The following is a 24791-nucleotide window of genomic DNA, read 5'->3' on the forward strand; positions in this document are numbered from 1 at the left end:
ATAGCCATTCTTACTATCTCATACATATCGATAAATATACGACTTACTAGCTTTACTATCTTTACTATTACATACATTTCGATAAATATACAACTTTCATGGATAGTATTTCACATATTAACTATCTTGACGATTGTAAACATATCGATAAACACTCAACTCTTAATCGATAGTATAACTGCACTAGAATTAAGCAAGTGTTAATCTGTATTTGTGGACTGTCATTTACCACAAATCCACAATCCACACTCGCTCTGGGATCACGACCCTTTATTATTAATGGGCTAAAGGTTAAGTCGAGGTGTCGAGGGCTGTCCGATGCTCAAGGTGCAAACGATGTTGAGGTGTCCAAGGGGAGGGAAAAGGAGGTGAGCACTGCTCTGACACGTGCGACCCAGCAATGAATGTGATGATGATTTTCGCTGTGGCACTTTCGAATTTCGGCCATTGTGCCTGGCCAAACGGGCAACTGTATCTTACAGATATTTTCTTCAGCTGAACGCATCATCAGGCAGCAGCACCGTCAGCTTCAGCTTCAGCGTCAGCGTCACCATCACAGTCATCGTGTTGTGCTGTGTTGTGTGCCTCATCGACCTGCATTGCCGAGAGGCAATTTAACGAAATGCAACACGTCCCGGGATCGGTGGAAGAACGTGCAACATTGCGAGTGAAACTGGGACTGCGAGTGCAACTGGGAACTGTGCGATCAGCATGGTCTCAGCGGGGAGAGAAGAGCCAGAAGAAACAGGGACAGCAGGCATGAGAGGCAGGGCAGAGGAGACTTGCCACAAATGTAATACACACATCAGGCAAATAAATTAGAAGGCAACTCCTTCGGCAGAAGCGTCAGGAGCGACGCGCCCTCCGACTCAACTGGCTGAGGACGACTCAGAAAGAGAGAGAGAGAGAGAGAGCGGGAGAAAGAGAGAGGAAGGAAGAGACGGGAAAGGAGAAGGAGCGAGAGAGTAATGCCGACAATCCGTCATGCAGGTGTGAATGATTCATTAATTTCTCGCCTTCATACGAATTTTCAGTTAACATGCAAGCGGAACCAAAACGAGCCGCCGCTAAAAGAGTTACGCAGCCTGCAATAAGACGCATGCCTCGCAGCCCCAGTCGGAGTCAGAGTCAGAGTCGAAGTTGGAGATGGAGTTGGAGTTGGAGTCGAAGACGCAGTCCCCAAGCTCAAGTCTCATTTCGAGTCTCGCTCGCAATCCCAAAACACAGTTCGAGTTGCAGCCTCTGTCTTCAGCTCCAGCTTAACGTCTTCATTACGCACGGCCTACGTTTCCGCTTCACTCCGTTTGCTGCCTCCTTGTTGCACGTTGCCTCTTACCCGTTGCCCAATGCCAGTTGCCAATTTCGTTTTGCATTTTCAATTTCGTGGTATGGTAGTATGCGAGTTCGGGGCACCCCGCCAGCTTCCAGCCTCCAGCTTTGTATGTTGTCTTGCCACACGGTTGCAAGTCCTCCTTGTTATTGTTGTTATTGTTGTTGTTGTTGTTGTTGCAATGCGCTGCGCGTTAATTACCCGATGAGCCCAAGGATCAAATGCCAATTTGCGACGCGCGTCCTTGTTTTCTTTTATGCCGAATTCAATCAATTCAACAAAAGCGTGTTATTAATTGCATCACTCACGAATACATTCACTTTTTTTATTTCTAAATTTATTTTACAGTATAATTTAATTTTCTTTGACATATTTGAATTTGTATCAAACTAAAATAATTATTAAATACATTATTTAATAATTTTGTTCAATAAATAAACTCATCCACTCAGTAATTATTGAATACATGAATACACTCACATAAAAACGAGTAATAAAGCAACAGGCGAGTGTGCTCGACTGTGAGAGACCCGCTAGACATATTTATTATTCTTTAAAATACCAAAAATATTAAAATATGCTGAAAGCTATTTTTAGTATATCAATATACCATATAATTAAAAATATACCAATAATCTAAACAACAATTTTCAACTCTATTTCTTATTTAATATGTTAGTCTATGAGATCAAGTTGTTTGTACGGACATACAGGCATGTACATATATGTATATTGTCTAGTCTTCTGACGCTAATCAAGAATATATAAACATTATAAAAATATATGAAATACTAAAATATGTCAAAAGCTATTTCTAGTATATCAATATACTATTTCATTAAAATTATACCAAAAATCTAATCAACAATTTTCAAAAGGCACGGATTGTCGAGTCTTCTGATGCTCATCAAGAATGTATAAATTTTATGAGATTGGAGATGCCTCTTTCTGCCTGTTACATATGTATATTTTCGGGAGGCACAAAGTTATAATACCCTTCTACCCTATGAGTAGCGGGTATCAAAAACAAAAAAGGCTGGGTATTATTCTTAATATATATATATTTAAAATACTAAAATATATCGAAAGCTATTTCTGGTATATCAATATACCATTTCATTCTAAATATACCGAAAATCTTATCAAAAATCTAAACAAATTTCCACCTCTGTTTCTTATATGTTAGTCTATGAGATCAAGTTGTTCGTACAGTTGTTACATATATTTCCTGGAGGCACAAAGTTATATAATAATATCCTTCTACCCTACGAGTAGCGGGTATCAAAAACAAAAAAGGCTGGGTATTATTTTTAAAATATATATATTTTTAAAATACTAAATTATACCGAAAGCTATTTCTGGTATATCCATATACCATTTCATCCTAAATATACCGATAATCTAAAGCAAACTTGATCTGAGTGCAAACATTACAAAAAATGTTAACTCTTTTACTTATAGTCTCTGAGATACGGATATATGTATATCATCTAGTCTGTCGACGCTGATCAAGAATATATATACGTTATTAATTCGGGTATAAACATTCATAAGTATTTCACAAATATTTAGAAAAACACGCCTTCGCACTCACAAATGATTTAACAAGCGCACGAATACATTCGTCTCTTAATCAGATTAGCGAATTTGTGAATACATGAATCCATGAGTGCACTCACGAATATACAGTCATAAATTTCAGCTAATTAAATCGAGTTATCATTCTCTCTTTTCCGCTCTTGCTGTTTTCTTCTGTTATTCAGTCAGTTATTCAGTTGTTATTCATTTAATATTCAATTAGCTGCACACGCAAGTGAATGAATGTCGCTCTCTCTCTTTCTCTCTCGCTCTCTCGCAGTCTGCACTTATTGCGACTCATTCAATTTGGCCAAATGTCAGTCCGAAGTGATTCACACGCTGTTGAATGCCACTGTGAATATGTGAATGCGATTATGTGAGTGTCAGTGTCAGTTTTTCAGTGTGAATATGAATACGAATAGTCGAGTCGGCTGCAAAAACTTTCAGCTCGTAAAAAGCGCTGAATGATTTTCGGCTGCAACCTGTTGTTGTTGTTGTTGTTGATGATGTTGTTGCTGCTGCTTCTCTTGTTGCAGCTTAAGACAACAACAATTCATATTTTTTATTACACCTACTTTGAGGCACGTTGTTGTTGCCTGGATCACTGACTGGATGCCCCATGGATCGCTCTGCTCTGCTGGCAACAAAAAATGAAGGCGTTAACCAACTTTAATACATTTATTTGGGCCACAAAAGCAAAATAAAAACGCGGCTCAACTTCAACTTGAAGTCGCAGTCGCAGTCGAAGTCGAAGTCGAAGTTGAAGTTGAGAAGCGCAGGCGCATTGGAGGTTGCCATATCTGTCCAAAGTAATAATTATGTTTCACGTTGTTATCCTAATTTACGTGCCGGGGCTGCCCAGGCTTCAGCTTCAGCTTCAACTTCAGCTTCAACTTCGAGTTGAGGTCGGTTTCGGGTTCTCGCTCTTGACGACACTGAGCTGCCTTGGCTGCCTGTTGATGGCCCCAGGCGCTGCTCATCTCTCTCTCTCTCTCTCTCTCTTTGTCTCTCTCTGCGGTTGCCTCCTGCTGGTCCTGCTCCTTGAACGCAGCGGCGCATTTCACTGGAAAAAGTATTAAGCACAAAGCGAGATACTGAAAATTGATTTCTCACCTTCGTGCACGTTATGCCCCTCTTCTCAACGTCGTCTTCTTTGTCTTCTTTTGGTCTTGTCTCCCTTCTCTGCTTGCTTTATAATTAATTAATATATATCGGTCGAGTTGGTCGCCTCCCTCTCTCAGACAGTCGTGATCCACACGCCCGCAACATCATCATCATCACTCGCAAAAGTATTTCAATAAAGAGCTGCCCCCCGCTCGCAGTCGCGCGTTGCATGCCCCAATGCGGCGGCACAGTCTAGAGCGCGACTAGACAGTCTGTCTCAATCTATCTACGAGTATCGCCATCTCTAGTATCGTGTCTTCCTCTCTGCTCAATCGTAAATAAAAATTTATCTGTGAATTTATTGCATCATCGGGAAACTTTTCAATTCTTCCTACGGACAGACAGACAGACAGACGGATCGGACTGGACTGGACTGGACTGGACTAGACAAACTAACTGCATATTTAAGCACCTGTTGCACAATGGGAAATTTATTTGTCATCTCTCTTAGGCCATTTGTCGTGGCTTTTAATTTGCTTTCAAAAAGCCAGCTTAGTCTTTTTCACTTCACCAAATGCTTTCTTCTTCTATTTTACTCAGTGTTGCTCCCTCACCTTGCTTGCCCTTTGCGACCCTACAACCTTTCTCTCTCTCTCTCTCTCTCTCTCTCTCTCTCTCTCTCTCTCTCTCTCTCTTTCTCTGAGAAGCAAGCTCACTCACTTTGTCATACATTTCGACCAAAAGAAACAGAGTTTCACATCAGATGATCTTGACGTTTACTTACAAAAGAATCGTTAACTTCGAATACTAATTTCGTACTTCAATTTAGATAATGCTATTTTAAAAGAGTTGTTACATTTATCGAGCAGTCTATTTATGAATAGTAAAACAACACGAACTTATTCGGAATAATATAAGTCACATTAAACATATAATAGAGAGCTATAAAGTTTATGATCTCTTTGTGTAAATCGAAAATATGTTTCAAAGCAGCAATTAATAAAATATATTTATATTTCTAGCAATTTACATAGGTTAAATATAGTATTCCATTAAGAAGAATTAAAATGGAACACAAATATAATATTAATAGAAATTAATTTGTATGAAATATAAAATAAAAAATTATTTATAATATAGTTATTAATATTATTTGAGCTAATGAATTCTACTGAAATTAAAGAATGAATTGAATGAATGAATGAATGAATATTGTTGAAAATACCTCTAAATTAATAGTGAATAATAAATTATATTTTAAAATAGCTTTTAATAAATAAGTTGTACATTACACTAATAAATCGCTGACCAAATGAATTTAATAGTAATTAACTGTGAGGCAATACATTAAAATATCAGATAGAAATATTACTCATATATATAAATATTTTTAGAGTAAATAAATATTTGTTTCTGAAATACTTTTTAATAGAAATTGTTTAATGTAAATGGTTTTCTAGACACTATAAAATAGAGTATAAATTAAACTAATAAATACACGCAATTTTTAAATGATTTATGGTTTTATAGCTACAATAAAAAGTTATTTTCAATTATCAAGTAATATATTTTTGTATTGTATATACATAGTACACTTATTTTCGAAACAGATCTATATCTAAAATCAAGATTTGCAATTTACATTTTTTTCTCTTCGTATAGTTTTGAATTTAAATTAGATTACAATTCTTGATTTAAGACTTTTAGGATCTTGAATAAAAACACTTGAAATAAGATATACCATAAAATCAAAATTATTATTTACAATTTGCATTTTAAGATTAAAGATTCAAGATTTTATTATTAATTTTAGCAGGTTTTTTTCAGTTAGGGAATTGTGATATTTTATTTAGTATAGTAAATCAACAATTTTAACAAATAGTTCTCTTCCTAACTCGATTATTTGTTAGTATAAATATTTTTATTTTATATGGCTGCACTTTGTAGTAAATAGAAATGTATTTCTTACAAACGTTTTAATATAAATATTTTGTATTTTAAGTTGTTAACTAGACACTGTGATATAAAGTAAATAAATATTTGATTCTGTTATTTAACTGTTAAATTCTACATAAATTAACCAGCAAATAGAAACAATATTTAAACGAATAGCTTTATTTTTTATTTTATTATTATTTTTGGAATATCTATTAGTATAAATATTTGTATTTTATTTGAAAATGGATAGTGAAATACTATATAAATGCACTGGCATTAACTTAGCGAATAGCTTTCTACAAGTATATCTAGTTCAAGTTAATTGAGCAAAATATTTAGTATCTTCGTAAATTTAGTATCTTCTAGTTCGAGTTAGTTAAATAAAAATGTATTTTCGAAATATCCAGAGTATATATCTTAGCGAATAGTTTTCATCTTCTACTTAGGGTATTACATAGGTTAGCGTAACTAAATGTTGTCTCTGGCTTCGTTGGCTTGTTATCGTCGCTTTTGTTGTCTTTTGTGAATAGAGTTGACGCTTTCCGTTTAGGCTTCTCCTCTTCTCTCCTCGTGCACTCCTCTGAAGACACGTTTTCTCCCTCTCGTTGAGTCTTTCTTAATGTAGGTCTTTTGGCTGCCAGTTTGTCTCCTTGGTTTTGTGACATTTTTAAATGCGCATGGCATATAAAAATTTGTATGATATGATTTTTATAGACTTCAAATCGATTTTTTTACGATCATCGCTGGGTTTTTATGCGCTCGCCGCTGCTTTATGTGACAACTGAAACGGCGGGGTGTCTGCCACAGTCACAGTCACAGTCACAGTCAGAGAAGGGGCGAAGCTGCCTCCAATTATGTAATTAGGTGTTAAGGCAAACAAGAGAGACACAAATATTTATGCATTTGGCTGCTGTGGCACACAGCGAACCGTTAGAGTGGAGAGTGAACGAATGGCGGGAGGAGCTAACCAAGTTGAAGGTGGAGGTGGAAGAGGAGGAGGAGGAGGATCTTATCGATATGCTGGCATCGAGGGACCATATGCTGCGCTCGAAAAGGCGCAGCCAATATCCGGCCAAAACGAAAAGTAATAATAAAAAAAAACTGAAACTGAAGCTCGAAAAAGTAAAAAGTAAAGAAAGAAACGAAGAAACTCCCAGAGACGGTTGCATGGACTGGCGGCCACCTGTTGCATGCTTTTCTATGCGCGCTCAACATTTTGTATTTAATGTCTTCATTGTGCTGCTCACTTTTGCAAGACTTGAATTATTTGTGACAGGGTCAGGAGATGGTCGTGGTCGTCATCATCGTTGCTGATTAATAAAGCTAGCCAGCCAGCCAGCCAGCAACAGCTGCTGCCGCAGTAACAGCAACAGCAACAGCAACAGCTTGGCCAATTTGTGCAGCCCGATTTGAAGGGAGGATCGAATAAAGTGTGTACAACAAATGTGCTTTTAATTTTGATCATTTATTAGCCATATCAACTTAGAGCTTAGTCACTATTTACAACGTTCACTATTTACATCTATGTACATTCTACAATTATGTTACTTAGTTACGAGTAACTCAATCTATTCGCCGCCCTTCGACGTCGTAAAGTGACGATGGAATTGGCAGGCGGTGCGGCATCCACGGCTGCAGAAGTTGCGATCGGCACACATGGCGGCGGCCAGACTCCACTCGGCGATGACCAGGACACGGCAGTAGTCGTGGCACATGTAGCAATCGGGGCGACTGCGGCACAAAGCTGGCGGCGTTTGCACCGCTAGAGTCTGTTGATAGCAACGCTGGCGACACTGTCGAATCCTCACTTGAAGTGCCAGCGGCAGGGGCTCCTTTAGCAATCTGTTGGCGCTCAGCGCATTGGCACTGACAGCGGCATTCACATCGATGGCTAGCAACCAGATGAGGCAACTGATGCGGAGCAAAAGAGTTGCGTTTACGCTTGCGGTTGGACGACGAGACGAGACGGAGGTGTTCATGGCGGAGAGAACTGTTTGCGACAACGTTGCCTTGGCTTCTAAATGGCCTTTGACAATGTGCAGTTGATTTTATACCCGCAAGAGAGATTCATTCATTCGTTAGCGTTGTCGCTAGGAAAATCCCTGCCCGATGGGATTACCTGATAAAAAAGAGATTTAGGCGCCAGGATTGTTTAACTGACAGGTAAAACCAACCAACTTATGACTAGGTAATTGACAACACATGTGCGCAATGAATGCGACGACGCGACGATGGCACATTTCATGAATGACAACCTCGCCTGGAAATCCCTAGGAATTTCTGCTCATTGATTCAGTTGACGGTTTTCGTGTGTTTCTACCTGTTTTATTGCCTGTCCGACGCACATACATACCTGATGTCCAACATCAGGCATGCGGATTTGTTGTTTGTGTCGCCCGCATCACACACTGTTTTATTATTGCGTAATGCGGCGGATGCCACTTAAGCATAATTGCAACCATCACTTAAAGCAGGTCATAAAACGGGCCAAGTGCCGTCATCTTTTGTTCAATGAAGGATTTCACATTTCCGCAATTTCTGTTTGCAAGTGACTCCAAGAGGACGCCAGCAAACTGAAGTTGTACAGTTGCCTCATAGATGGCTACACCAAAAGTGGAGTTATAACAACTGTTGTCGGTTCAACAGATGACGCCACACATCTACACATAGATGGCGCTAGACTATTTCGAGCATGCTTTTAGGTTGCAAGTTGCAACACAATATTTGTTGTCCTGACTGCAGGAAAGACTCAATATGGATTGCGAAGTTTGATAGTGCAATAATGCTCAGATTTTCAAATTATAATTCAAACTTCTGCTGGATCGGAGCTTTCGAGTGTATGTGTTTGCTAAGTTATCTTATATTTTTGTGTCGCAAGCCACAACACGAATTAATTTACTAACGGAATTAGTTTAAGACGAAAAATTGGGAAATCTTTACATTCCAAACAGTTGAAAAGTTGTTCAAAAACTTTGTTGTTCTTTCAAAACCTAGATGTGAAAACAATCACAAAATGGAAAGGTGATATCATATATATGATTTTTTCCATACTTTATCATTTACATAACTTTATAGATAACCATAAGACACTCAACTAAAAATCAAAGAATATTTGCATGTCCTTCAACAAGTCGATAGCCCTTTCGAAAATACCCCAAGTGAAAATAGTTCAATCAAATACTCCTATTTTGTGTGACACTATCTCTTTATGGTTTATTGACGCCATTAAAATTATTTGCTGCACATTTCTTATAACTTTTTTTGTGTTTGGTCTTTTTACATATGCTACTCTACTATGTTCGCCTGGGCTTATCTGCTGTGGCACGGAAAGTTTGTAATGAATTGTATAAAGATTTCTTAAAAGATTGCTGTTGGCTACTGAAGACGGCACGAACGACTAAAAAACGTCAGATTATCACATAAAACACGAGGCGAAGAAAAACTTGCGACAAGTGCTTATTAATGAAAACGAAAGAAGTGTTAATCCTCTTGCTATTCTAACATGTTCCCCTGATATTTGAAATGGCCCACAGGGCTTCTTCAAGTAATGCCAAATTAGGTTAAAAATACCAGGCGTACAAAAGTCAGCAACAAGGAAAACAGTCTCCTGCGGACTTAGCAGCGCCATCTATGGTTAGATTTCGCAACGACGATTTAAATTGTTGCAGCCCGAAAGTATGCTACAAAATATTGCACATTGGCTTCCTATTAACAAATTGGGCTTCTCCCAAAAGTATGCTATAATAAAATTCATTAGAACTGCGTTATTTATTACAAATTAGACATTACAAAATTCCAGATTTTAAGCATGGAAATCTATCGATTGACATAAGAAAATATGGGGTCAGTCCGGGACCGTAGAAGTTCTAGAGAATGCACTTCGCTTGACACTGGGCTCCAAAGAAACAGACAGAATGTGGCCAAGAATGTGCAAATATTAAAGTGTGCCTAAGTATTCAAAATCATCCTTCAAATTACAGAGATTCTATGGATTTTTTAAATTTATGTAATTTTCCAATACTTAGTCCCTTGATATAAGTTTTATGAATACGAAAAATTGTTTGTACCTCAGGCAATAAATGACAACTTCTCGCTTCCAGAAGCCTTATAAGATTGTGATATTATTACTTTTGCTTTTGTTTTACTCATATATGTATTCGTTGATTAGCGGTTTAAGTTTGTTCTCAAGAAGTTGATGGCGGAACCAAGTACAACGGAACTAAGTTATATGTTACTATATATATTCTAGAAAATTTAAACATGTCGAATTAATATGCAATGTTAAAATTGCAATCTAGAAACCGAGCAAAGCCATAATTAGTTGTGCTCACTCACGTGCATCTAATATAATGCATAATATTATTTAATGTATTATTAACACATCATCTTAGGCTATTTCATAATTTGATTAGCCATGAAATTCCTACCAATAAGTGTTTGAGCAATTTATGGTAATTGTTCATAATTATGTTTATTTTTAAATAGTTGATTTTGGTTTTTTTATGTTGAATGTTTTTATTATTATTATTTATGTGTATATAATTTGTCCACTATAATTTTCATTTAATTATGTTGTTGTATGCCACTTAACTAATATTTTATAAAATAAATTCATTAACAATCCGTTCCAACAAATTAGAAATGTATTTCTGCATTTTCCTCTTTAATCCAAGGAAAATTCGCTATTAAGCCACAAAAAAAAAGAAAAAATAAAACAATGGAAAATAAATATAAGTTAGATGTTCTAACATTGTGGGGATTCAATTCAGATTAACTCTTCGCTTGTTATGAGTTTGTAATGCAGTTGTTTCATTCAGTTTTGTAAACTTGATTTGACTTTGGTATTTTATAATGTTGTGTATCATCGATGAATGATGTTCTGGAATTCGTTTTCTTAGCCAATACGTACATGAATCTAATTATATAGCAATTATGCTGTCAAATATTATTAAATCTACGTTTAACAATTGAAATTTGAATTGAGTTCTTATAAGAAAAATTGGCGAATTGGAAGCGAAAGCGAATTCAACAGGCATGTTCCTAGATGATTAATTGCACTGCTACTTCATTAAAAATCTGCCTCTAGTTATCAATTTTGTTCGAGTAAATTGTTGACAAATTGTAGGTATATGAAATAATTTGGTCAGTTTGTGTATTGAAATATATATCTAGAACGTAAATACGGCTGTTAAATTTGACTCTTACTTTGGGAAACTACAAAAAGCTTAAGAACAAAATTTGTATAACTGGAAACTGTGCTAATCTTAAAAACGTATTATTTTTTTGGTGGTTGTGCGCCTATTTAGAGGCGTGTGTCTGTGTGTTTTGTATTGGTAAGTGTGTGTGCGTTTTTTTTGGGGAGAGAAGGAGAAGTCTATATAAGTATTTATATATATAATATATATGCATGTATATATATATATTATTTATATATATATAGATATCAAGGTGCAAAATTGAACACGCAACTTTATCTTGTCGCAATTTAGACATCGATGACGCTATCATTCTTCTTCATCTCCATGAGATGCGTCTGCTTGAGCTTCTCCTGCATTTGCGTGAGCATGTCCTGCATGCGTCGGATCTCCTCGTCCTTCTGCAAGAGCAAGCGATCCGTTTCCGAAATGGCCGCATCGAATCCATTCGTTGAGCTAATCGAATCGCGCTTCAACTTGCCACGTTCACGCAGCGCATGCTGCGATATTTGTGAGATGCACTGTGCCCGAAAGTTCTCGTAGTGCACATCCTGAAAGACAGAGAGAGAGAGAGAGAGAGTGAGAGGATGCTTGAATATCATCGATTATATAGCAAGAATGTGTAGCTCTTACCTGTGTAGTGTCCTTGAGGTCCTGCATGTGCGTGGATATAAGGAATGTGCGCAGCTTGATAAAATCACTGTGCTCGGCATCCTCGACATTGACAACGCCCCAAGGATATTGACGTCCGCGCACCTTCTTGCCAGCCACCTCGAGTATGGTATTGCTGCCGACAACAGCAAAGGGTATCGATGCCTTGAGCTCGCGGTCCTGCTGCTTGAAATCGTCATCCTCATCGGAATCGCATTCGGGAAACTGATACAACTGTATGTGATTGTCCTCGAGATCCTGCAGTATGCGCTCCTTCAGCTTGCGCACCTCCGTTTTGTTCAGACAATCCGCCTTGCCAATGACCAGCACAATGTTCACCTTGCGATGCAGTCGCCTAATCAGATCCAAGTCCATTTGCCGCAAGCTGCAAAATGATTTGTTCATTGTATTAAATGCGTATTGATATTGAGGAAGCTTGACTTACCTGTGACCCCAGGGAGGGACAAAGTAGAGGCAGCAATGGACACGATTGTCCTGGATGTTGCGGCGATTGAGGCCGCTCTCATCGGTGAAATACTGACGGAACTGCTCATCGATGTACTGCGTGCAGACACGCCAGCTATCCTCACAATTGATGGCATCCCCAAAGCCAGGTGTATCGACGACCGTAAGACGCAATCGTACGCCACGCTCCTCGATGTCCATGGTCTTCTTTTCGACACGTGTTGTCTTCTCGATGCGCTCCTCCACATTGGGCATCTGACGGTTCTTGTACAGATCCCCGAGGAACAGGCTGTTGATGAGCGTCGATTTGCCCAGTCCGGACTCTCCGACGACCATCAGTGTGAACTCGAAGCCACGCTTCACCGACTTGCGATGCACTTGCTCTGGCAGCGTGGCAAAGCCAATGTAATCCCGATCCTTGTCAAATGACGGTGTCTTTGCTGCAAAACGAGAGGGGAAAAAAGGCAATTTTTGGTAAATTAGAGCAAGCGTTTGCTGTGATGTCGCATAATAAAAAAAAGGGAGCAAAAGAAAGGAAAGCACTCCCGCTGTGGAGTGTTGAGTGGCAGCTCCATTTGCTCATTAGCGCAAAACAAACACATTGCTGGGCCGCTTAGCTCGAGTGGCAACAAACAAGCCACTTCAGTGCATCAAGCCCAAGTGTGTCCCCCCCCCCCCACCTCTTTGTGGTGGCAACCTGCATCTGCATCTGCATCTGCTACTTACACATGACGAATGTTGTGTGTGTGCGCTGAGCTGAGAAGGTTTCTTCTGTGTGTTTTCGCCTGTTGTTGTTGTGTGTATCTACACAACGCCGCCTACTTCAGTATCTAATAGGCCAAGTTGCCCGCTGTCAGTTGAACAGTTGAACAGTTGCCAGTTGGCCTTCTTCAGTTATGTAGTTTATGTATCGATTTGTTTATTATATTTATAACATTGATATTTGCTTTATAAAAATCCCCGAGTTGAGTTTATTGAACACTTTATTGTTGTTGTTTAATGCTGCTTATGTTATCGTCGTCGTCGTTGTTGTTGATTTGTTGTTACTACTACGTTGTTTTCGAGTGGAACAGCTTCAGCACGCTTCAAGCCACGGAGCTGAACAGAGTCGTGCAGCGAACTCGCCAAGCAAAACATGCCCAAAACACCAACAACAACAGTACAACAGAAAAAACTTTCGTCCAAAGGAAGAAGAAAAGAACAACCCATGAAATATTAATGGGCCACTTTGGCTACTCTCTCTCTCTCTCTGCCGCTTGCCATCTCGCTCTCACACTCTACTCGCCGCACTTGTGCTCTCTCGCTCGCTCGCTACCTTGCTCTTCAAAAGTTCAAAAGGATAACACACCCGGGTGCGCTTCGCTCTCAGCGCCTGCGCCCAAAGTTCCAACGGAGGTGTTGCGGGGGCGCGCTGGCTACGCAAAATCTATGCCAAAAGGTGGCGACAATATGTCAGCACAGGGGTTGCAAGTGGCTGCGTAGCGTTGCCAGATGGTGGCAATAACCTAAGTCAAGGTGTATTCGAAATTATAAACCATGTTTGCTCCGATGAAATAGTAAACGATAACAAAGACTTCCAAGTAATTTACGGCATGAACTTAATAAAATATGCTTTGAAAGTGTATCTGTACAAATATTTATATATAATATATCAAATTTATTTTATATTAATAAATACTGCACTTCGAATAGTAACAAATATTTTTATATGTAATTCTAATAATAACTTTATTCGCGTCCATGAAGCTATACATTCGATTAATATAAATCGCTAAGTCACTCTGGCTCATATTATTGTAATAAAGAAATTCTATTCGCTACTTTAATTAAATAATAATAATAAATACTCTTCGCCAAAAGCTGGTCTGAATATATACAGGGTGCGCCATATAGACAGGACCTAATGAAATGTTGAATAACTCCTCCATTTTTTAGCCCATTTTAGAAAATAAACTAGATTCATTTACGGTATAGAATGCCATTTATTGACAATTCACTCAGAATACAATATCGATCAAATGACCGCCTTCATTAGAAACACAAAAAGCGGCCCTTTTTTTGGCATTTCGCATTGTATTTGACAACATTTCGGGCGTAATAGCAGTTTCCGCTTTGATATTAGCTTTGAGTTGTTCAATAGTCTTCGGTTTGCTGACATACACCTTACTCTTCAAGTAGACCCACAGAAAAAAGTCCGGTGCCGTCAAATCCGGCGTACGAGGAGGCCACTCCAAATCACCCTTTTTTGACACAACGCGTCCCGGGAACTTGCTCTGCAATTGAACGATTGCTTTCGATGTACAGCGCTACAATTTCAGCCCGATTTTTTTGCTGTGAGTCGATCCATGTTTAAAATGGCATAGGCTGACGTTTCAGAATCTGGCTGGCTTGTCAAAATAGGCTGAAAAATGGCGGAGTTATTAAACATTTCAATAGGCCCTGTCTAGATGGCGCACCCTGTATATATTTATTTTTGTAGTGAAAGATGTGTTTAAGCTAGAAGAAGAACAACAGTCACAGTTCCTTAGGATTTAGTCTTGTCTGAATATACTATTGTACTACAGCATTTAATTCTAAGCTAACATTCTCTTAAATGAATAAATAAATAAAATAAATAACCGCTAAGTTAAAAATTTCTCTAGATGATGAACGACAACTATAAACGAAAGAAATGTATTACAAAATACTATCGTTAATTGTATCGATGAAAAAAACTTCTGCACTGAATCATTTGTTCGTTAAATCATTTGAAAACGTTTTCAGTTTGTAATATCTAGTTGTTTATTTCTTGTATTATTATTATTATTTATTAATTCATTTGTATTGTATGTAAATCTACTTTAATTTAACATGTCTCTATTGGTACGACAAAACAAATACTATCGCTCAATACTATCGAGACAGGGCTATCGATATGAAGATTACTGACGATATGGCAACGCCGTTAACGGATTATATTACACGCAGACATTCACAACCACCCACCCCGCTGCAAGTTGCGAGACGCGTAGCTAAGGGTGAGCACAACGACAACAATGTTGCAACATTGTGCTCAACTTCAATTGCGTTCTCATCCTGGCACACCGTGGTGTGGTGTCGTTTGTCATGTGCGCCAAGCATTTAATCGAGTTTAGACACGTTAAGTAGGCAAATCCTTTGGGCAGTGTCCACAAACTTCATCACTGTGTGGCCCCCTTTTAAGAAAATCGCACGCGTGCGTCAGGCTGGCTTCTTCTGCCCCTTAGCTGGTCATTGTATAGTTTGCAACCCCTAAACACTGCTCGGCGCACTTATCGATAACAAGTCGAGCCATAAACTCACACGCAACCGGAAATCAAAGCGCAACTCCACACCACAGTGCTTCTCTGCCATCGAGAGCAGCTGACAATTAGCCAAAGGAAATCTTGCAACAATGTGTTTCCAAGAAATTTCATTATCTTGTTTACAAATTTGCACTGCCATGGGGGAGATTTAAAGTGATGACTGGCAATTGATTCAATTGAATTGAGATGTATGCTCAAGTGAAGATTTCAAAAAGGCGTTAGAAATATCGATTGCATTCAATTGAGATGACACTTGCAAATAGAGATGAGCATGTCAATTAGAGATGTAAGTATTAATCAGAAATTGATGTCAGTTCAGAATAAACCAAATAAAGTTCGTTTCAATTTGAAAAAAGTGATAGGCACTAAGATTTGTTTCGAAAAGAAACCTTTGGAATAACCAATTGAAAATTTCGGTAATAATATTCAATTTATGTCCAGAGTTTCATGAGCTTGGGGAATGTGAAGTGGAGCATTAGCTAATTGAAAATTTCAACAGAGTTATAGAATTAAAATAAAAATGTTATATCCAGAGTTTCATAAAGATATCACGAGAGCATTAAGTCTGTGCGGTGCTTCTCGCAATTTGCAGAATTGTTGCGATATTCGGGTGTAAATAAACAGATAAAAGTCCCAACAACAACAACATAAAAGACGAGCGTTGTTTACTAAAGACTCAAGCGAAAGAGAAGACTGTGGCTATAGCTGCTGCTGTAGTTATGACCGGAGAGTATCTGTATCTGTATCTGAAGTTTGTTTCTGCATCTGTCAGATAAATGTGCAAAGACTGATTAATATGAACAAATATGCGAATCCAAGTGTCAACTTTGCTCATATGTGAGAAAGCAAAGTGGAATTGAAACTGGTCAAAGCTAAGCCGAATGCACATTGACACTCACACTCACACTCACAGTCACACTCGTACTCGTACTCATACGCGCATTCACATTCATTCATCACCATTCAACCGCATTCAAGTGCCATAAAGAATCTCGGGCCTAATTCGAAAATCAACTCACAGTCTCAAGATCTTTATCTTTTGCTTTGTGTAGGCGATTGCTGTGCTTTTTTTTGTTGCTGCTCTCCACTCTTCTTCCTCCCACAATCTCTCCTCCCCTCCCTCCTGCACTCTTCACAACTCTTGCCCTGTCTTGCCGCTTTACCACGCTTTTGACATGTTTATGTGGTTGTTCCTGGTGGCCCCTTCAAAAATGCATTCACAGTTCATTGGCTAGACTTTGTCATCATCGAGAGAAGTTCGAAGACTAACAACAATATGCGAGTCGAAGAAGTCGAAGTAGAGAAATGTGGGGAGGAAGTGAGGGGGCATGTAGGAAACATTCTCATCGCTAATGGCAGCGTTACATTTGCTGTTAGACACACATTTGCTGGAGTTCACGGGTGTCAACCACTTGAACACTGTGGCCCCCAAATGGGGGCTCAACATATAACTTCACAGCATGCCATCTATGCAAATGGGGAGCGTGTGTGTCTCGTTTGTACTTGGCAGTGATGGCAGCGTGACACGCGCTGAGTTGCCTAGAGATGGCAGCGAAGGGAAAGAATCTGTGAGAATTTTGGGCAAACGAGAGATCGAAGTGGAGGAAATTTCAAATCAGACTTAATGCAACACCAAAACACTTGCTCACATCACGCACATCAAAAAAAATATAGAGTCTCCCTGGACTGAAAAGAATATTTAACTATTCTTATCTCTCTTGCTTTATAAATGTAGATAAGCTTCAATTTTAATTAATTTTTAATTTTTATCTCAGTTGTACGTTTTTTTTGGAAATATATTAAAATGTTGTAGGGTAGAATAATTGATTGCAACTTTCTGAAAGCTATCAATAGAGATTCTATTAGAACATAACATTACAATATACCAGAAATAAATCACCGAAAAATATTGAAATATAATATAATTACAATATACCAATAATAATAACAATATATCAAATCAAAATAATGAAAAATACTGAAATATAATGAAATTACATTATATAAAAATACCAAAAACTATATTTGGTATATGCAAATTCAAATCTTAAGAAAATCTAAAGCATTACAAAAACTGTATATCGCTTTTCAGCTACATTCAAAATATACCATACAGAACAAAATATACTATATCGTAAGCCTAGACCATACCTAAGTATGCCCGACAGCTGCATCCGTTTTATGTCATATAACATTACTTCCTCAATACGTATTGACATTATTTGTAATGCAGTGACAGTATACATAGTATTACACAAATAAGTTTGTTAAAGTTTCTCAAAATCTCCTACTTTTTGGGCTGGTTTCCTCGCAAGTTTGTCGCTGAGAATGTGAACTATAACCCGCTGACACTTCTAGCTAAAAAGCTGCCCCCTACCAATATGTCAACGATACGACGATATCATCATTATGACAGCTCATTTGATGGCGCACTTAACAAACACAACAAATACTTACGAGGCAAACACATACATACATATAGTACAGAGAATTCCCAATTGAAGACGGCAGCGAATGAATCTCAGCGATTCGACTCTGATTCTGTCGCTGGTCCGATTGTCGATCGTAGCGTCGCGTCGGTCTGGCCTCTCGTCTCATGTAACCATGTCTCGTGTCTCAATTTCATGCAATTAAGTTCAATTCGAGCTGGTTCTTGCAACTTGCAACTAGCGACGTCTTTGCAACAGCCAACTGGCAACTGTTGTTCGAGTGCCTTGCTATTTTTTTTTTCTTTATAGTATGTTTTTGTGAACGCACGAGTGCAAATGCTTCACCTCTGCCGCCAACGCAGCCGACTTCGACATCTTAAGTCTCCAACTCCAACTTCAATTCCAACTCCAACTCGATCTCCATCTCAGAGGCATCGACATGAATTGCTTTAGCCAGCCATTGAACAAAGGCAACGGGAACGGCATCGGGTTCGGTTTCTTGTTGCCTCAAAGGCATCGCGTAAACAAACAAAAGCCAACAGCAGCAGCAGCAGTGGCAACAGCAACAGCAACATCAGCAGCAGCAGCACAAGCAACCACCGCAGATCGCACCGCCAACCAAGGGCCACTCGATGCGCTCCCAATGTTCCATAAATAGAGTTGCAGCAACGCTTGGCACGTTGAAATTCCAATCGTTCGCTTTTTCAAACAATTGACGCGCGTTTGAAGTAGCTGCCCCAATGCTACCTTTAACTCCTGCCCCCCCCTCTCTCTCTCTCTCCACTCTCCACTCCCCACTCTCCACTCTCCACTTTCAACTCAGCCTCCTCATCGATTCCTGCCTATCTAGAAAATTTCATGTGAAATTTCATTCTACTTCTTGCATTTTTCCACACATTTCATTTGGATAAAAGACATGCCATTCCATTCAATCCATTGAAATATTTTTAGTTTTCTAGTTTTTTTTTTCTTTTCATTTTTGTTCGCCTTAGGCAAACCAAAACTGTTTATATTGAGTACATAAACGTTTAGCATGAAAATCACATAAATTATGCTCGAATCGTACAATCAAATGATAATGTAAACTCACTTTTATGCAGCTGTTGATCTACGATAATCATTACCCGTCAATAACGAAGCACTAGACGATTTATTGGTCATTAGTTGCTGCATTTTATTGCATCTACTGTCGTGGCTTAGTTTTTGGTGTTAAAAGTGCTCCACAAATGTTGACGATGATGATAATAAGAACACTTTATTAGAATAATAAAAGCAAGCAACAATCGAGCGTACTCAACTGTGAGATACTCGCTACCCATTTTAAATAAAAGCAAAACAGCGTGGCATTTTATTAATATATCAAAATATACCGCAAAATACTAAAAATATACCACATAGTATATTCGGTATATATACAATATATAGTACCACATTCAAAATATTACAGATTGTCAGCCAAAACAACTAAGATCTCTATTAAGTATTTCTTTAATAACTTCGACAGATTTTGTCTGAAACCAACTAAATTTTCGTGAATCATAAACACTGTAGTTATTATTGCATGTACCAAAAAACTATAATACCCTTCTACGCTATGGATAGAAAGTGAATGTGTTCTAAAATATACATGAAAAAGGATACAGGCTTCAAATGAATTAAGAATAAGTAAGAAATTTGCACACATATTAACTATAATAGGCCCTTTTCTTTCCACATTTTTATTATTTATGAATTTTTATTTTTAAATAATTTTTTATTTATTAAGCGCTTTATAATTAAAATAATAAGGAAAATTGCTGACACACTAGTAAAATGATTTCTTCTAACTTCTATGTTAATTTCGTTGAAGAACCTTTTCTACTTTTTTTGTAAAGTAAAGGGTCTAAAAATGTAAGGAACATTGTAAACGATATTAGAGATAAAATGATTTACTTAATTATAGATTTTACTGGAATTATAGATTATTATTATTGAAATATTATGATCGTAGCTTCTAACCTACATGACTCTTGAAACAACAAAAAGAAAATGTAATGTTATCTTATTAATTTCATTACAATCATTTATGACATGATGCCTAGGTTGAAGGGGCACGATTTGCGCACATTCTGTGAGAATGATGTCACCGAATTTAGTAGCTCTCGCTTTTATTAAATCCGAGTTTTATGATGAAGCTCGCTTAAGTGACTACTTTAAGTACTTCTAAATGCACAAGAATTTTCTTTTGGATTTTCCTTAGCAAATAGTTGACAGCTTGTAGTTTTTTGTTTGTGCTTTGCGCTTTGCGCTGATTTCCGCTCCAATTGCAGCGACATTTTCCCTTATTCAGCTCCTCTTCTATTCTCTATTCTAGCGACCACTAACGGGTTGATGCACACGCCCTTCCCTTTGCTGCCGCCCACTTTTGCAGGCAGCCATAGACGCCCCTCATTTAGACAATGCAAAAGATACAACAATAACATGTGTAATCATTTGCCAGCTGCCACAGCGGCAACAACGACTCGTTACAAACAACAATGAAGTATTTTTAATGACTTCTCAAACGCTGCATTTACCACAGAGAAAGAGAGAGGGAGAGGGAGAGGGAGAGAGTAAGGGGAGGGGTAGATTAGCAATAGCAATTAGAAAGATTAACAGAGAGTGGAATGGAGAGAAAGAGAGTACAAAAAACAAAGCAGCCACAAAAAATATATATAGCAAATTGCTTTAAATGTTCATTTTAGTCATAAATTAGCAAAAAAAAAAAACACGTATGAAAGCTAAAATCGAGTATGCTCGACTACAAGACACCTGCTACTCATTTTCAATAAAAACGGTGCGGTATAATTCTTAAAATATACCGAATACATACGCCAAATAATACTAACATATACTATTACATTTAAAGTATACCATAAAGTATAAAATATACCAAATTATTAACTGAAAAAACATACTGCCGCTGTTTTTTTTTTTGCCATTTAAAATTGTTTTTGAAATAATTTCGACGATTCAGAAATTGTAAATACTATAAATATACTATAGATACTATATATGTATTTTACTACTAGCTACGATAGCTTTCGAATTACGCTCGATTATTTCGAGCGGAAGTGGGCGTGGCACAAATTTGTTATGCATGCTACAATAACAAGTGTGGTTGAACCATTTTAGAGCTCTATCTTTTATAGTCTATCAAGGTGTTCATATGGACAGACAGACAGACGAACATTGCTTTATTGTCTCCGCATATATATTTCCTTATGGGGTCGAAGATGCCTTCTTCTTTCCTGGCGGCACAAAGTTATAAAAAATATAAATTGTAGTTTAAGTAATGCGACTATCAAATACGCTGTTAAATTAAATGCAATTTTAGAGATTTCCCCACACATTTTCAATTCATTTGCTTGCATATTTTAAAATTTTCAAAATATTCCAAATAGTGTCAACGATTTGAGCACGCCCAAAACTGAATTCTATAGCTTGACACATACGCTTTGCTTTTGCGATCTTTGCTAACTTAAACAGAGCGCAAAAAATTAACAGAGATGTGGGGAAAAAGCAACTTGCACAACGAGAACAGTTAGTTAGTGTCTACGTACTAAATACAAATGCATATTTTAAGCAATGCCCACACACATTCAGTCAGGGGCATGATGAGTAAGTTAAGTATTAGATCATACACACAACAATACATTATGTGTGGTATATTGATGTATTGATAGCGCAACTCTCTAGACAATACTTATCTTATCATTCATACTAATTGTAATTGTTGTCGTTGTTGTTGGCTTGTTGTTACTACGGCATTGCCCCAAAGCAGCGTATCAAATGCCCCAGTCGACCTGGGCAGCCCCTTTATAAGGCCAAGACGAGCGAAGCGAATGCTAACAACATGTCAACTACTGTTAGCTGCGGTCACGTTGTCTTTGCCATGGCCCTGAAGCTCTCTGCTGCTGCAATGTGTACACTCTGAAAATGCACTCTGAAAATAGTCACAACATGCTGTTGAAGGGGGGTAGAGTAGTGGCATGTGGCATGCGGCCTGCTCCACCCACCAAAAATGGACAGGCAAACAGAAACCGCAACGCATTGTTGGGCCCGAGCCCGAACCCGGAGCGAAAGCGGCTGAGACCGCAAAAGTTGTGCTGTTGTTCTTGTCGTTGTTGTTGTTGTTGTTGTTGTCGTTGTTGCTGTGCCAAAATGAGAACAGCTCGAAAGAAATGAAAGGAAGGGAACAGAAGAGAAAAGAAAATAACAGAAGAAGAGAAGCAACAACAGCTAAAGAAAAGGCAACAATAGTCCAAGTCCATCTACAAAACTCTATTAAGAACCATGCAGCTTTCAATTGCTTTTTGGGGCTACACTGCGCGCAAAAAGTAATCATATGCATGCCAGCAACTTTAGCATTTACATAACAGTAGTCAACAACAACAACAACAACAAGTTGTCCAAGCTCGTCTAGCTTACAACGAAAATGTTATACGATCCTTATATAGAGGCGACCTCGTTACAATTACTTTAAAGACGAACAAATTGCAGCGTATTTTAAAGTAGTAGACTTTTGAAGACGATAGAACTGCTAAAGTTATTATTTAGTTTTAACCTCATATTAACAACTTCACAGTTAGTTTGTTATCAAAATACTTCCATAAATATTTATTAATCACAACGTAAAGGTTGCGAATTTCTTTATAATTAGTTTGTGGGTTAAAGATATATTGAGAAAGGAACCACAAATTGTGCAAAACTCTTGCCCTGATTGAAATAAGATAAATCGTTTATTCTTCTATAAGATTTGTTTAAAAAACACATATTTCCTCTTTTATAATTAACGCTGATAGCAGAAACCACATCTTTTGAAAATCAAATACTTCTTTACTTTACACTTCTTTTTACTTTTTTTAATTTTACACTTCTCTTTAAACTTATAATCATAGTAAATATGATTTAGGGTAAACTGATTCTAAGCCCAATAAATAGCAAAAAAAAACAGCTTTGGAAAAGCTCTGCAGTTTAGCGTTAAAGCTTTCCATTATATATACACCACTTCAGATTTTATTTTGATAGTTCTATAAAATAGTCAGCCTAAATGTTAAGAACTACTTAAGTGTTGATCATGTTTCTGAAGAGCTGTATTATTAAAACAGCAAGCACATTAAAAGCTGCGCAGTTGTCTTTGAATTAAAACAGCGTCATTAATAATGTTAATTTAGTAATGATTCATATAAATTAACTGTACTATAATCTTCAGTGAAAGCTTATGTTTTCAAGACATAATAATTAGTCCCAAAAACAAAACAAGCACATTAAAAGCTCTTTCAATTGCTTTTCCATTAGAACAGCGTTATTTAACACACTCATTTTGTCTTGATTCATATCAATTAAATGTTGTTCATCACAGCTGCTAGTGTTTAATTCGCTTGACTTAATTGAATACACTCGCAACACTCGTTTTGTGAATGACAAATTTCTCATAAACATATCTGTTTTGATAACAATTTCCAGAGAATTGAACTGGAATCGGAATCGTTTGATTTTTATGAAGCTACTCTCTAGCTAAATGAATTATTGAATATACCCATAGAGTTGTCTTGTGATTCACAAATTGAAAAAAAAAAAATAGAAAAAGTTTTTTTTTTACTTACGTTTGGGATAAAGGGGTGGCCGTGTTTTTGTTGTTGCATCAATGCTGTTGTTGTTATTGTTGGTGCCATTGAGATTGCTGATCGCATTGGCCACGACGCTGCCCTCAGCTGCTGCTGCTCCTCCTGCTTGCGACAGCGACGGCGGCTGCGACTGCGGCAGCGGAGGCGGCGTTGACTGTTGTTGCTTCATTGGGCCGCTGCCGCCCAAGACGCCGACGCCAACGCCGCCGCCGCTGAATAGTCGACGCTGCGGTAAAAACGCCGTTTTGTCTGCCTTTGATTCTCAAGTAGTTGTAGTTGTAATTATATTTATTGTTGTTATTGCTATTGTGTAAAATTGATGCTATTTGTCGCAGTTATTGTTTTTTGTTGCTGTCGTTGGTGCGGCAATAGTTAATTGTTTATTGTTGATTCTAGGCGCTTATCAAGCAACCGAGATAAACACAAAGGTATTTTTATTATGCATTAAGTCCGTGGGTGAGTTAATGTGTATGTGTGAGTGTGGCTTTTGCAAATAGAAGTGTCGCGAAAGCGTAAGTGAAGGAAGCACAAAAAAATGCATATGTATTTGCAATGCACACTCACACAAGCTCACACACACAGACACACGCACCACATCAGCCCTAATTCAGTGTGCACTGCTTCTGTCCTGCTGACATCGTTTCTTCTTCTCCCTCCTTTTATACGTAATTGAAAAAGAATTTCGTTCAACAGGGTAGAAAAAGAGAGAAAGCAAAAACTGCATGCAGAACTCAACAACAGTAATCTAATGGTACAGCGGGCAGCTGTTTCACTGCCGTGCTGTTGCTGGCTGCTGCGACGTCGGCTTCACCTTGACCTACACAAACAGCATAACAAATGAGCTCAGCCTGCACAATCATACACATACACTCTCCACAAATATTCTAAAACAATTTTCTGAAATCACACACTATTTGAGTAAACAAAAAAAAAAATAAATAAATAAATAATGTTAACTATGTATATCCGTTGCACTTTGTTTTTTAAAATACCTACTCGACTGTGAGCAACAAAACAACAAACACAACCGACCCGCGGAAAGTGTAACCGACAATTAAGAGCTTTCCCAAAGCTGTTCTATTGAACACATGTGTTGTGGTGTGACCACTTGCCAAATCTTGAAAATATAT

The 24791-nt window shown here is 37.9% G+C and overlaps 2 protein-coding genes across 4 annotated transcripts; both read right to left on the reverse strand.

Annotated features, from left to right (window-relative positions):
• Window positions 1-7419: 7419 nt before the first annotated feature.
• LOC133847581 (uncharacterized) lies at window positions 7420-7929 on the reverse strand. The gene has a single exon (XM_062282729.1). It carries the CDS (start codon window positions 7927-7929, stop codon window positions 7519-7521), a length of 411 nt encoding a protein of 136 aa, XP_062138713.1. The 3' UTR covers window positions 7420-7518.
• A 2784-nt stretch (window positions 7930-10713) lies between these two features.
• LOC133848008 (septin-5) lies at window positions 10714-24742 on the reverse strand. Of its 3 annotated transcripts, none has more exons than XM_062283371.1 (5): window positions 24658-24742; window positions 23641-24060; window positions 12242-12701; window positions 11779-12181; window positions 10714-11696 (listed from the first exon to the last, which is right to left on the reverse strand). In XM_062283371.1, the coding sequence occupies exons 2-5, from the start codon at window positions 23828-23830 to the stop codon at window positions 11436-11438; spliced, it is 1314 nt and encodes a 437-aa protein (XP_062139355.1). In that variant the 5' UTR covers window positions 23831-24060; window positions 24658-24742; the 3' UTR covers window positions 10714-11435. The 3 variants fall into 3 exon arrangements, with proteins under 3 accessions (XP_062139355.1, XP_062139356.1, XP_062139357.1); XM_062283372.1 differs by having other exon boundaries at window positions 24654-24733; XM_062283373.1 differs by lacking the exons at window positions 23641-24060; window positions 24658-24742 and adding an exon at window positions 12988-13320.
• Between the last annotated feature and the right edge of the window lie 49 nt (window positions 24743-24791).

The sequence above is a fragment of the Drosophila sulfurigaster genome, chromosome X (assembly GCF_023558435.1).
Source record: "Drosophila sulfurigaster albostrigata strain 15112-1811.04 chromosome X, ASM2355843v2, whole genome shotgun sequence".
Classification (NCBI taxonomy): domain Eukaryota; kingdom Metazoa; phylum Arthropoda; class Insecta; order Diptera; family Drosophilidae; genus Drosophila; species Drosophila sulfurigaster.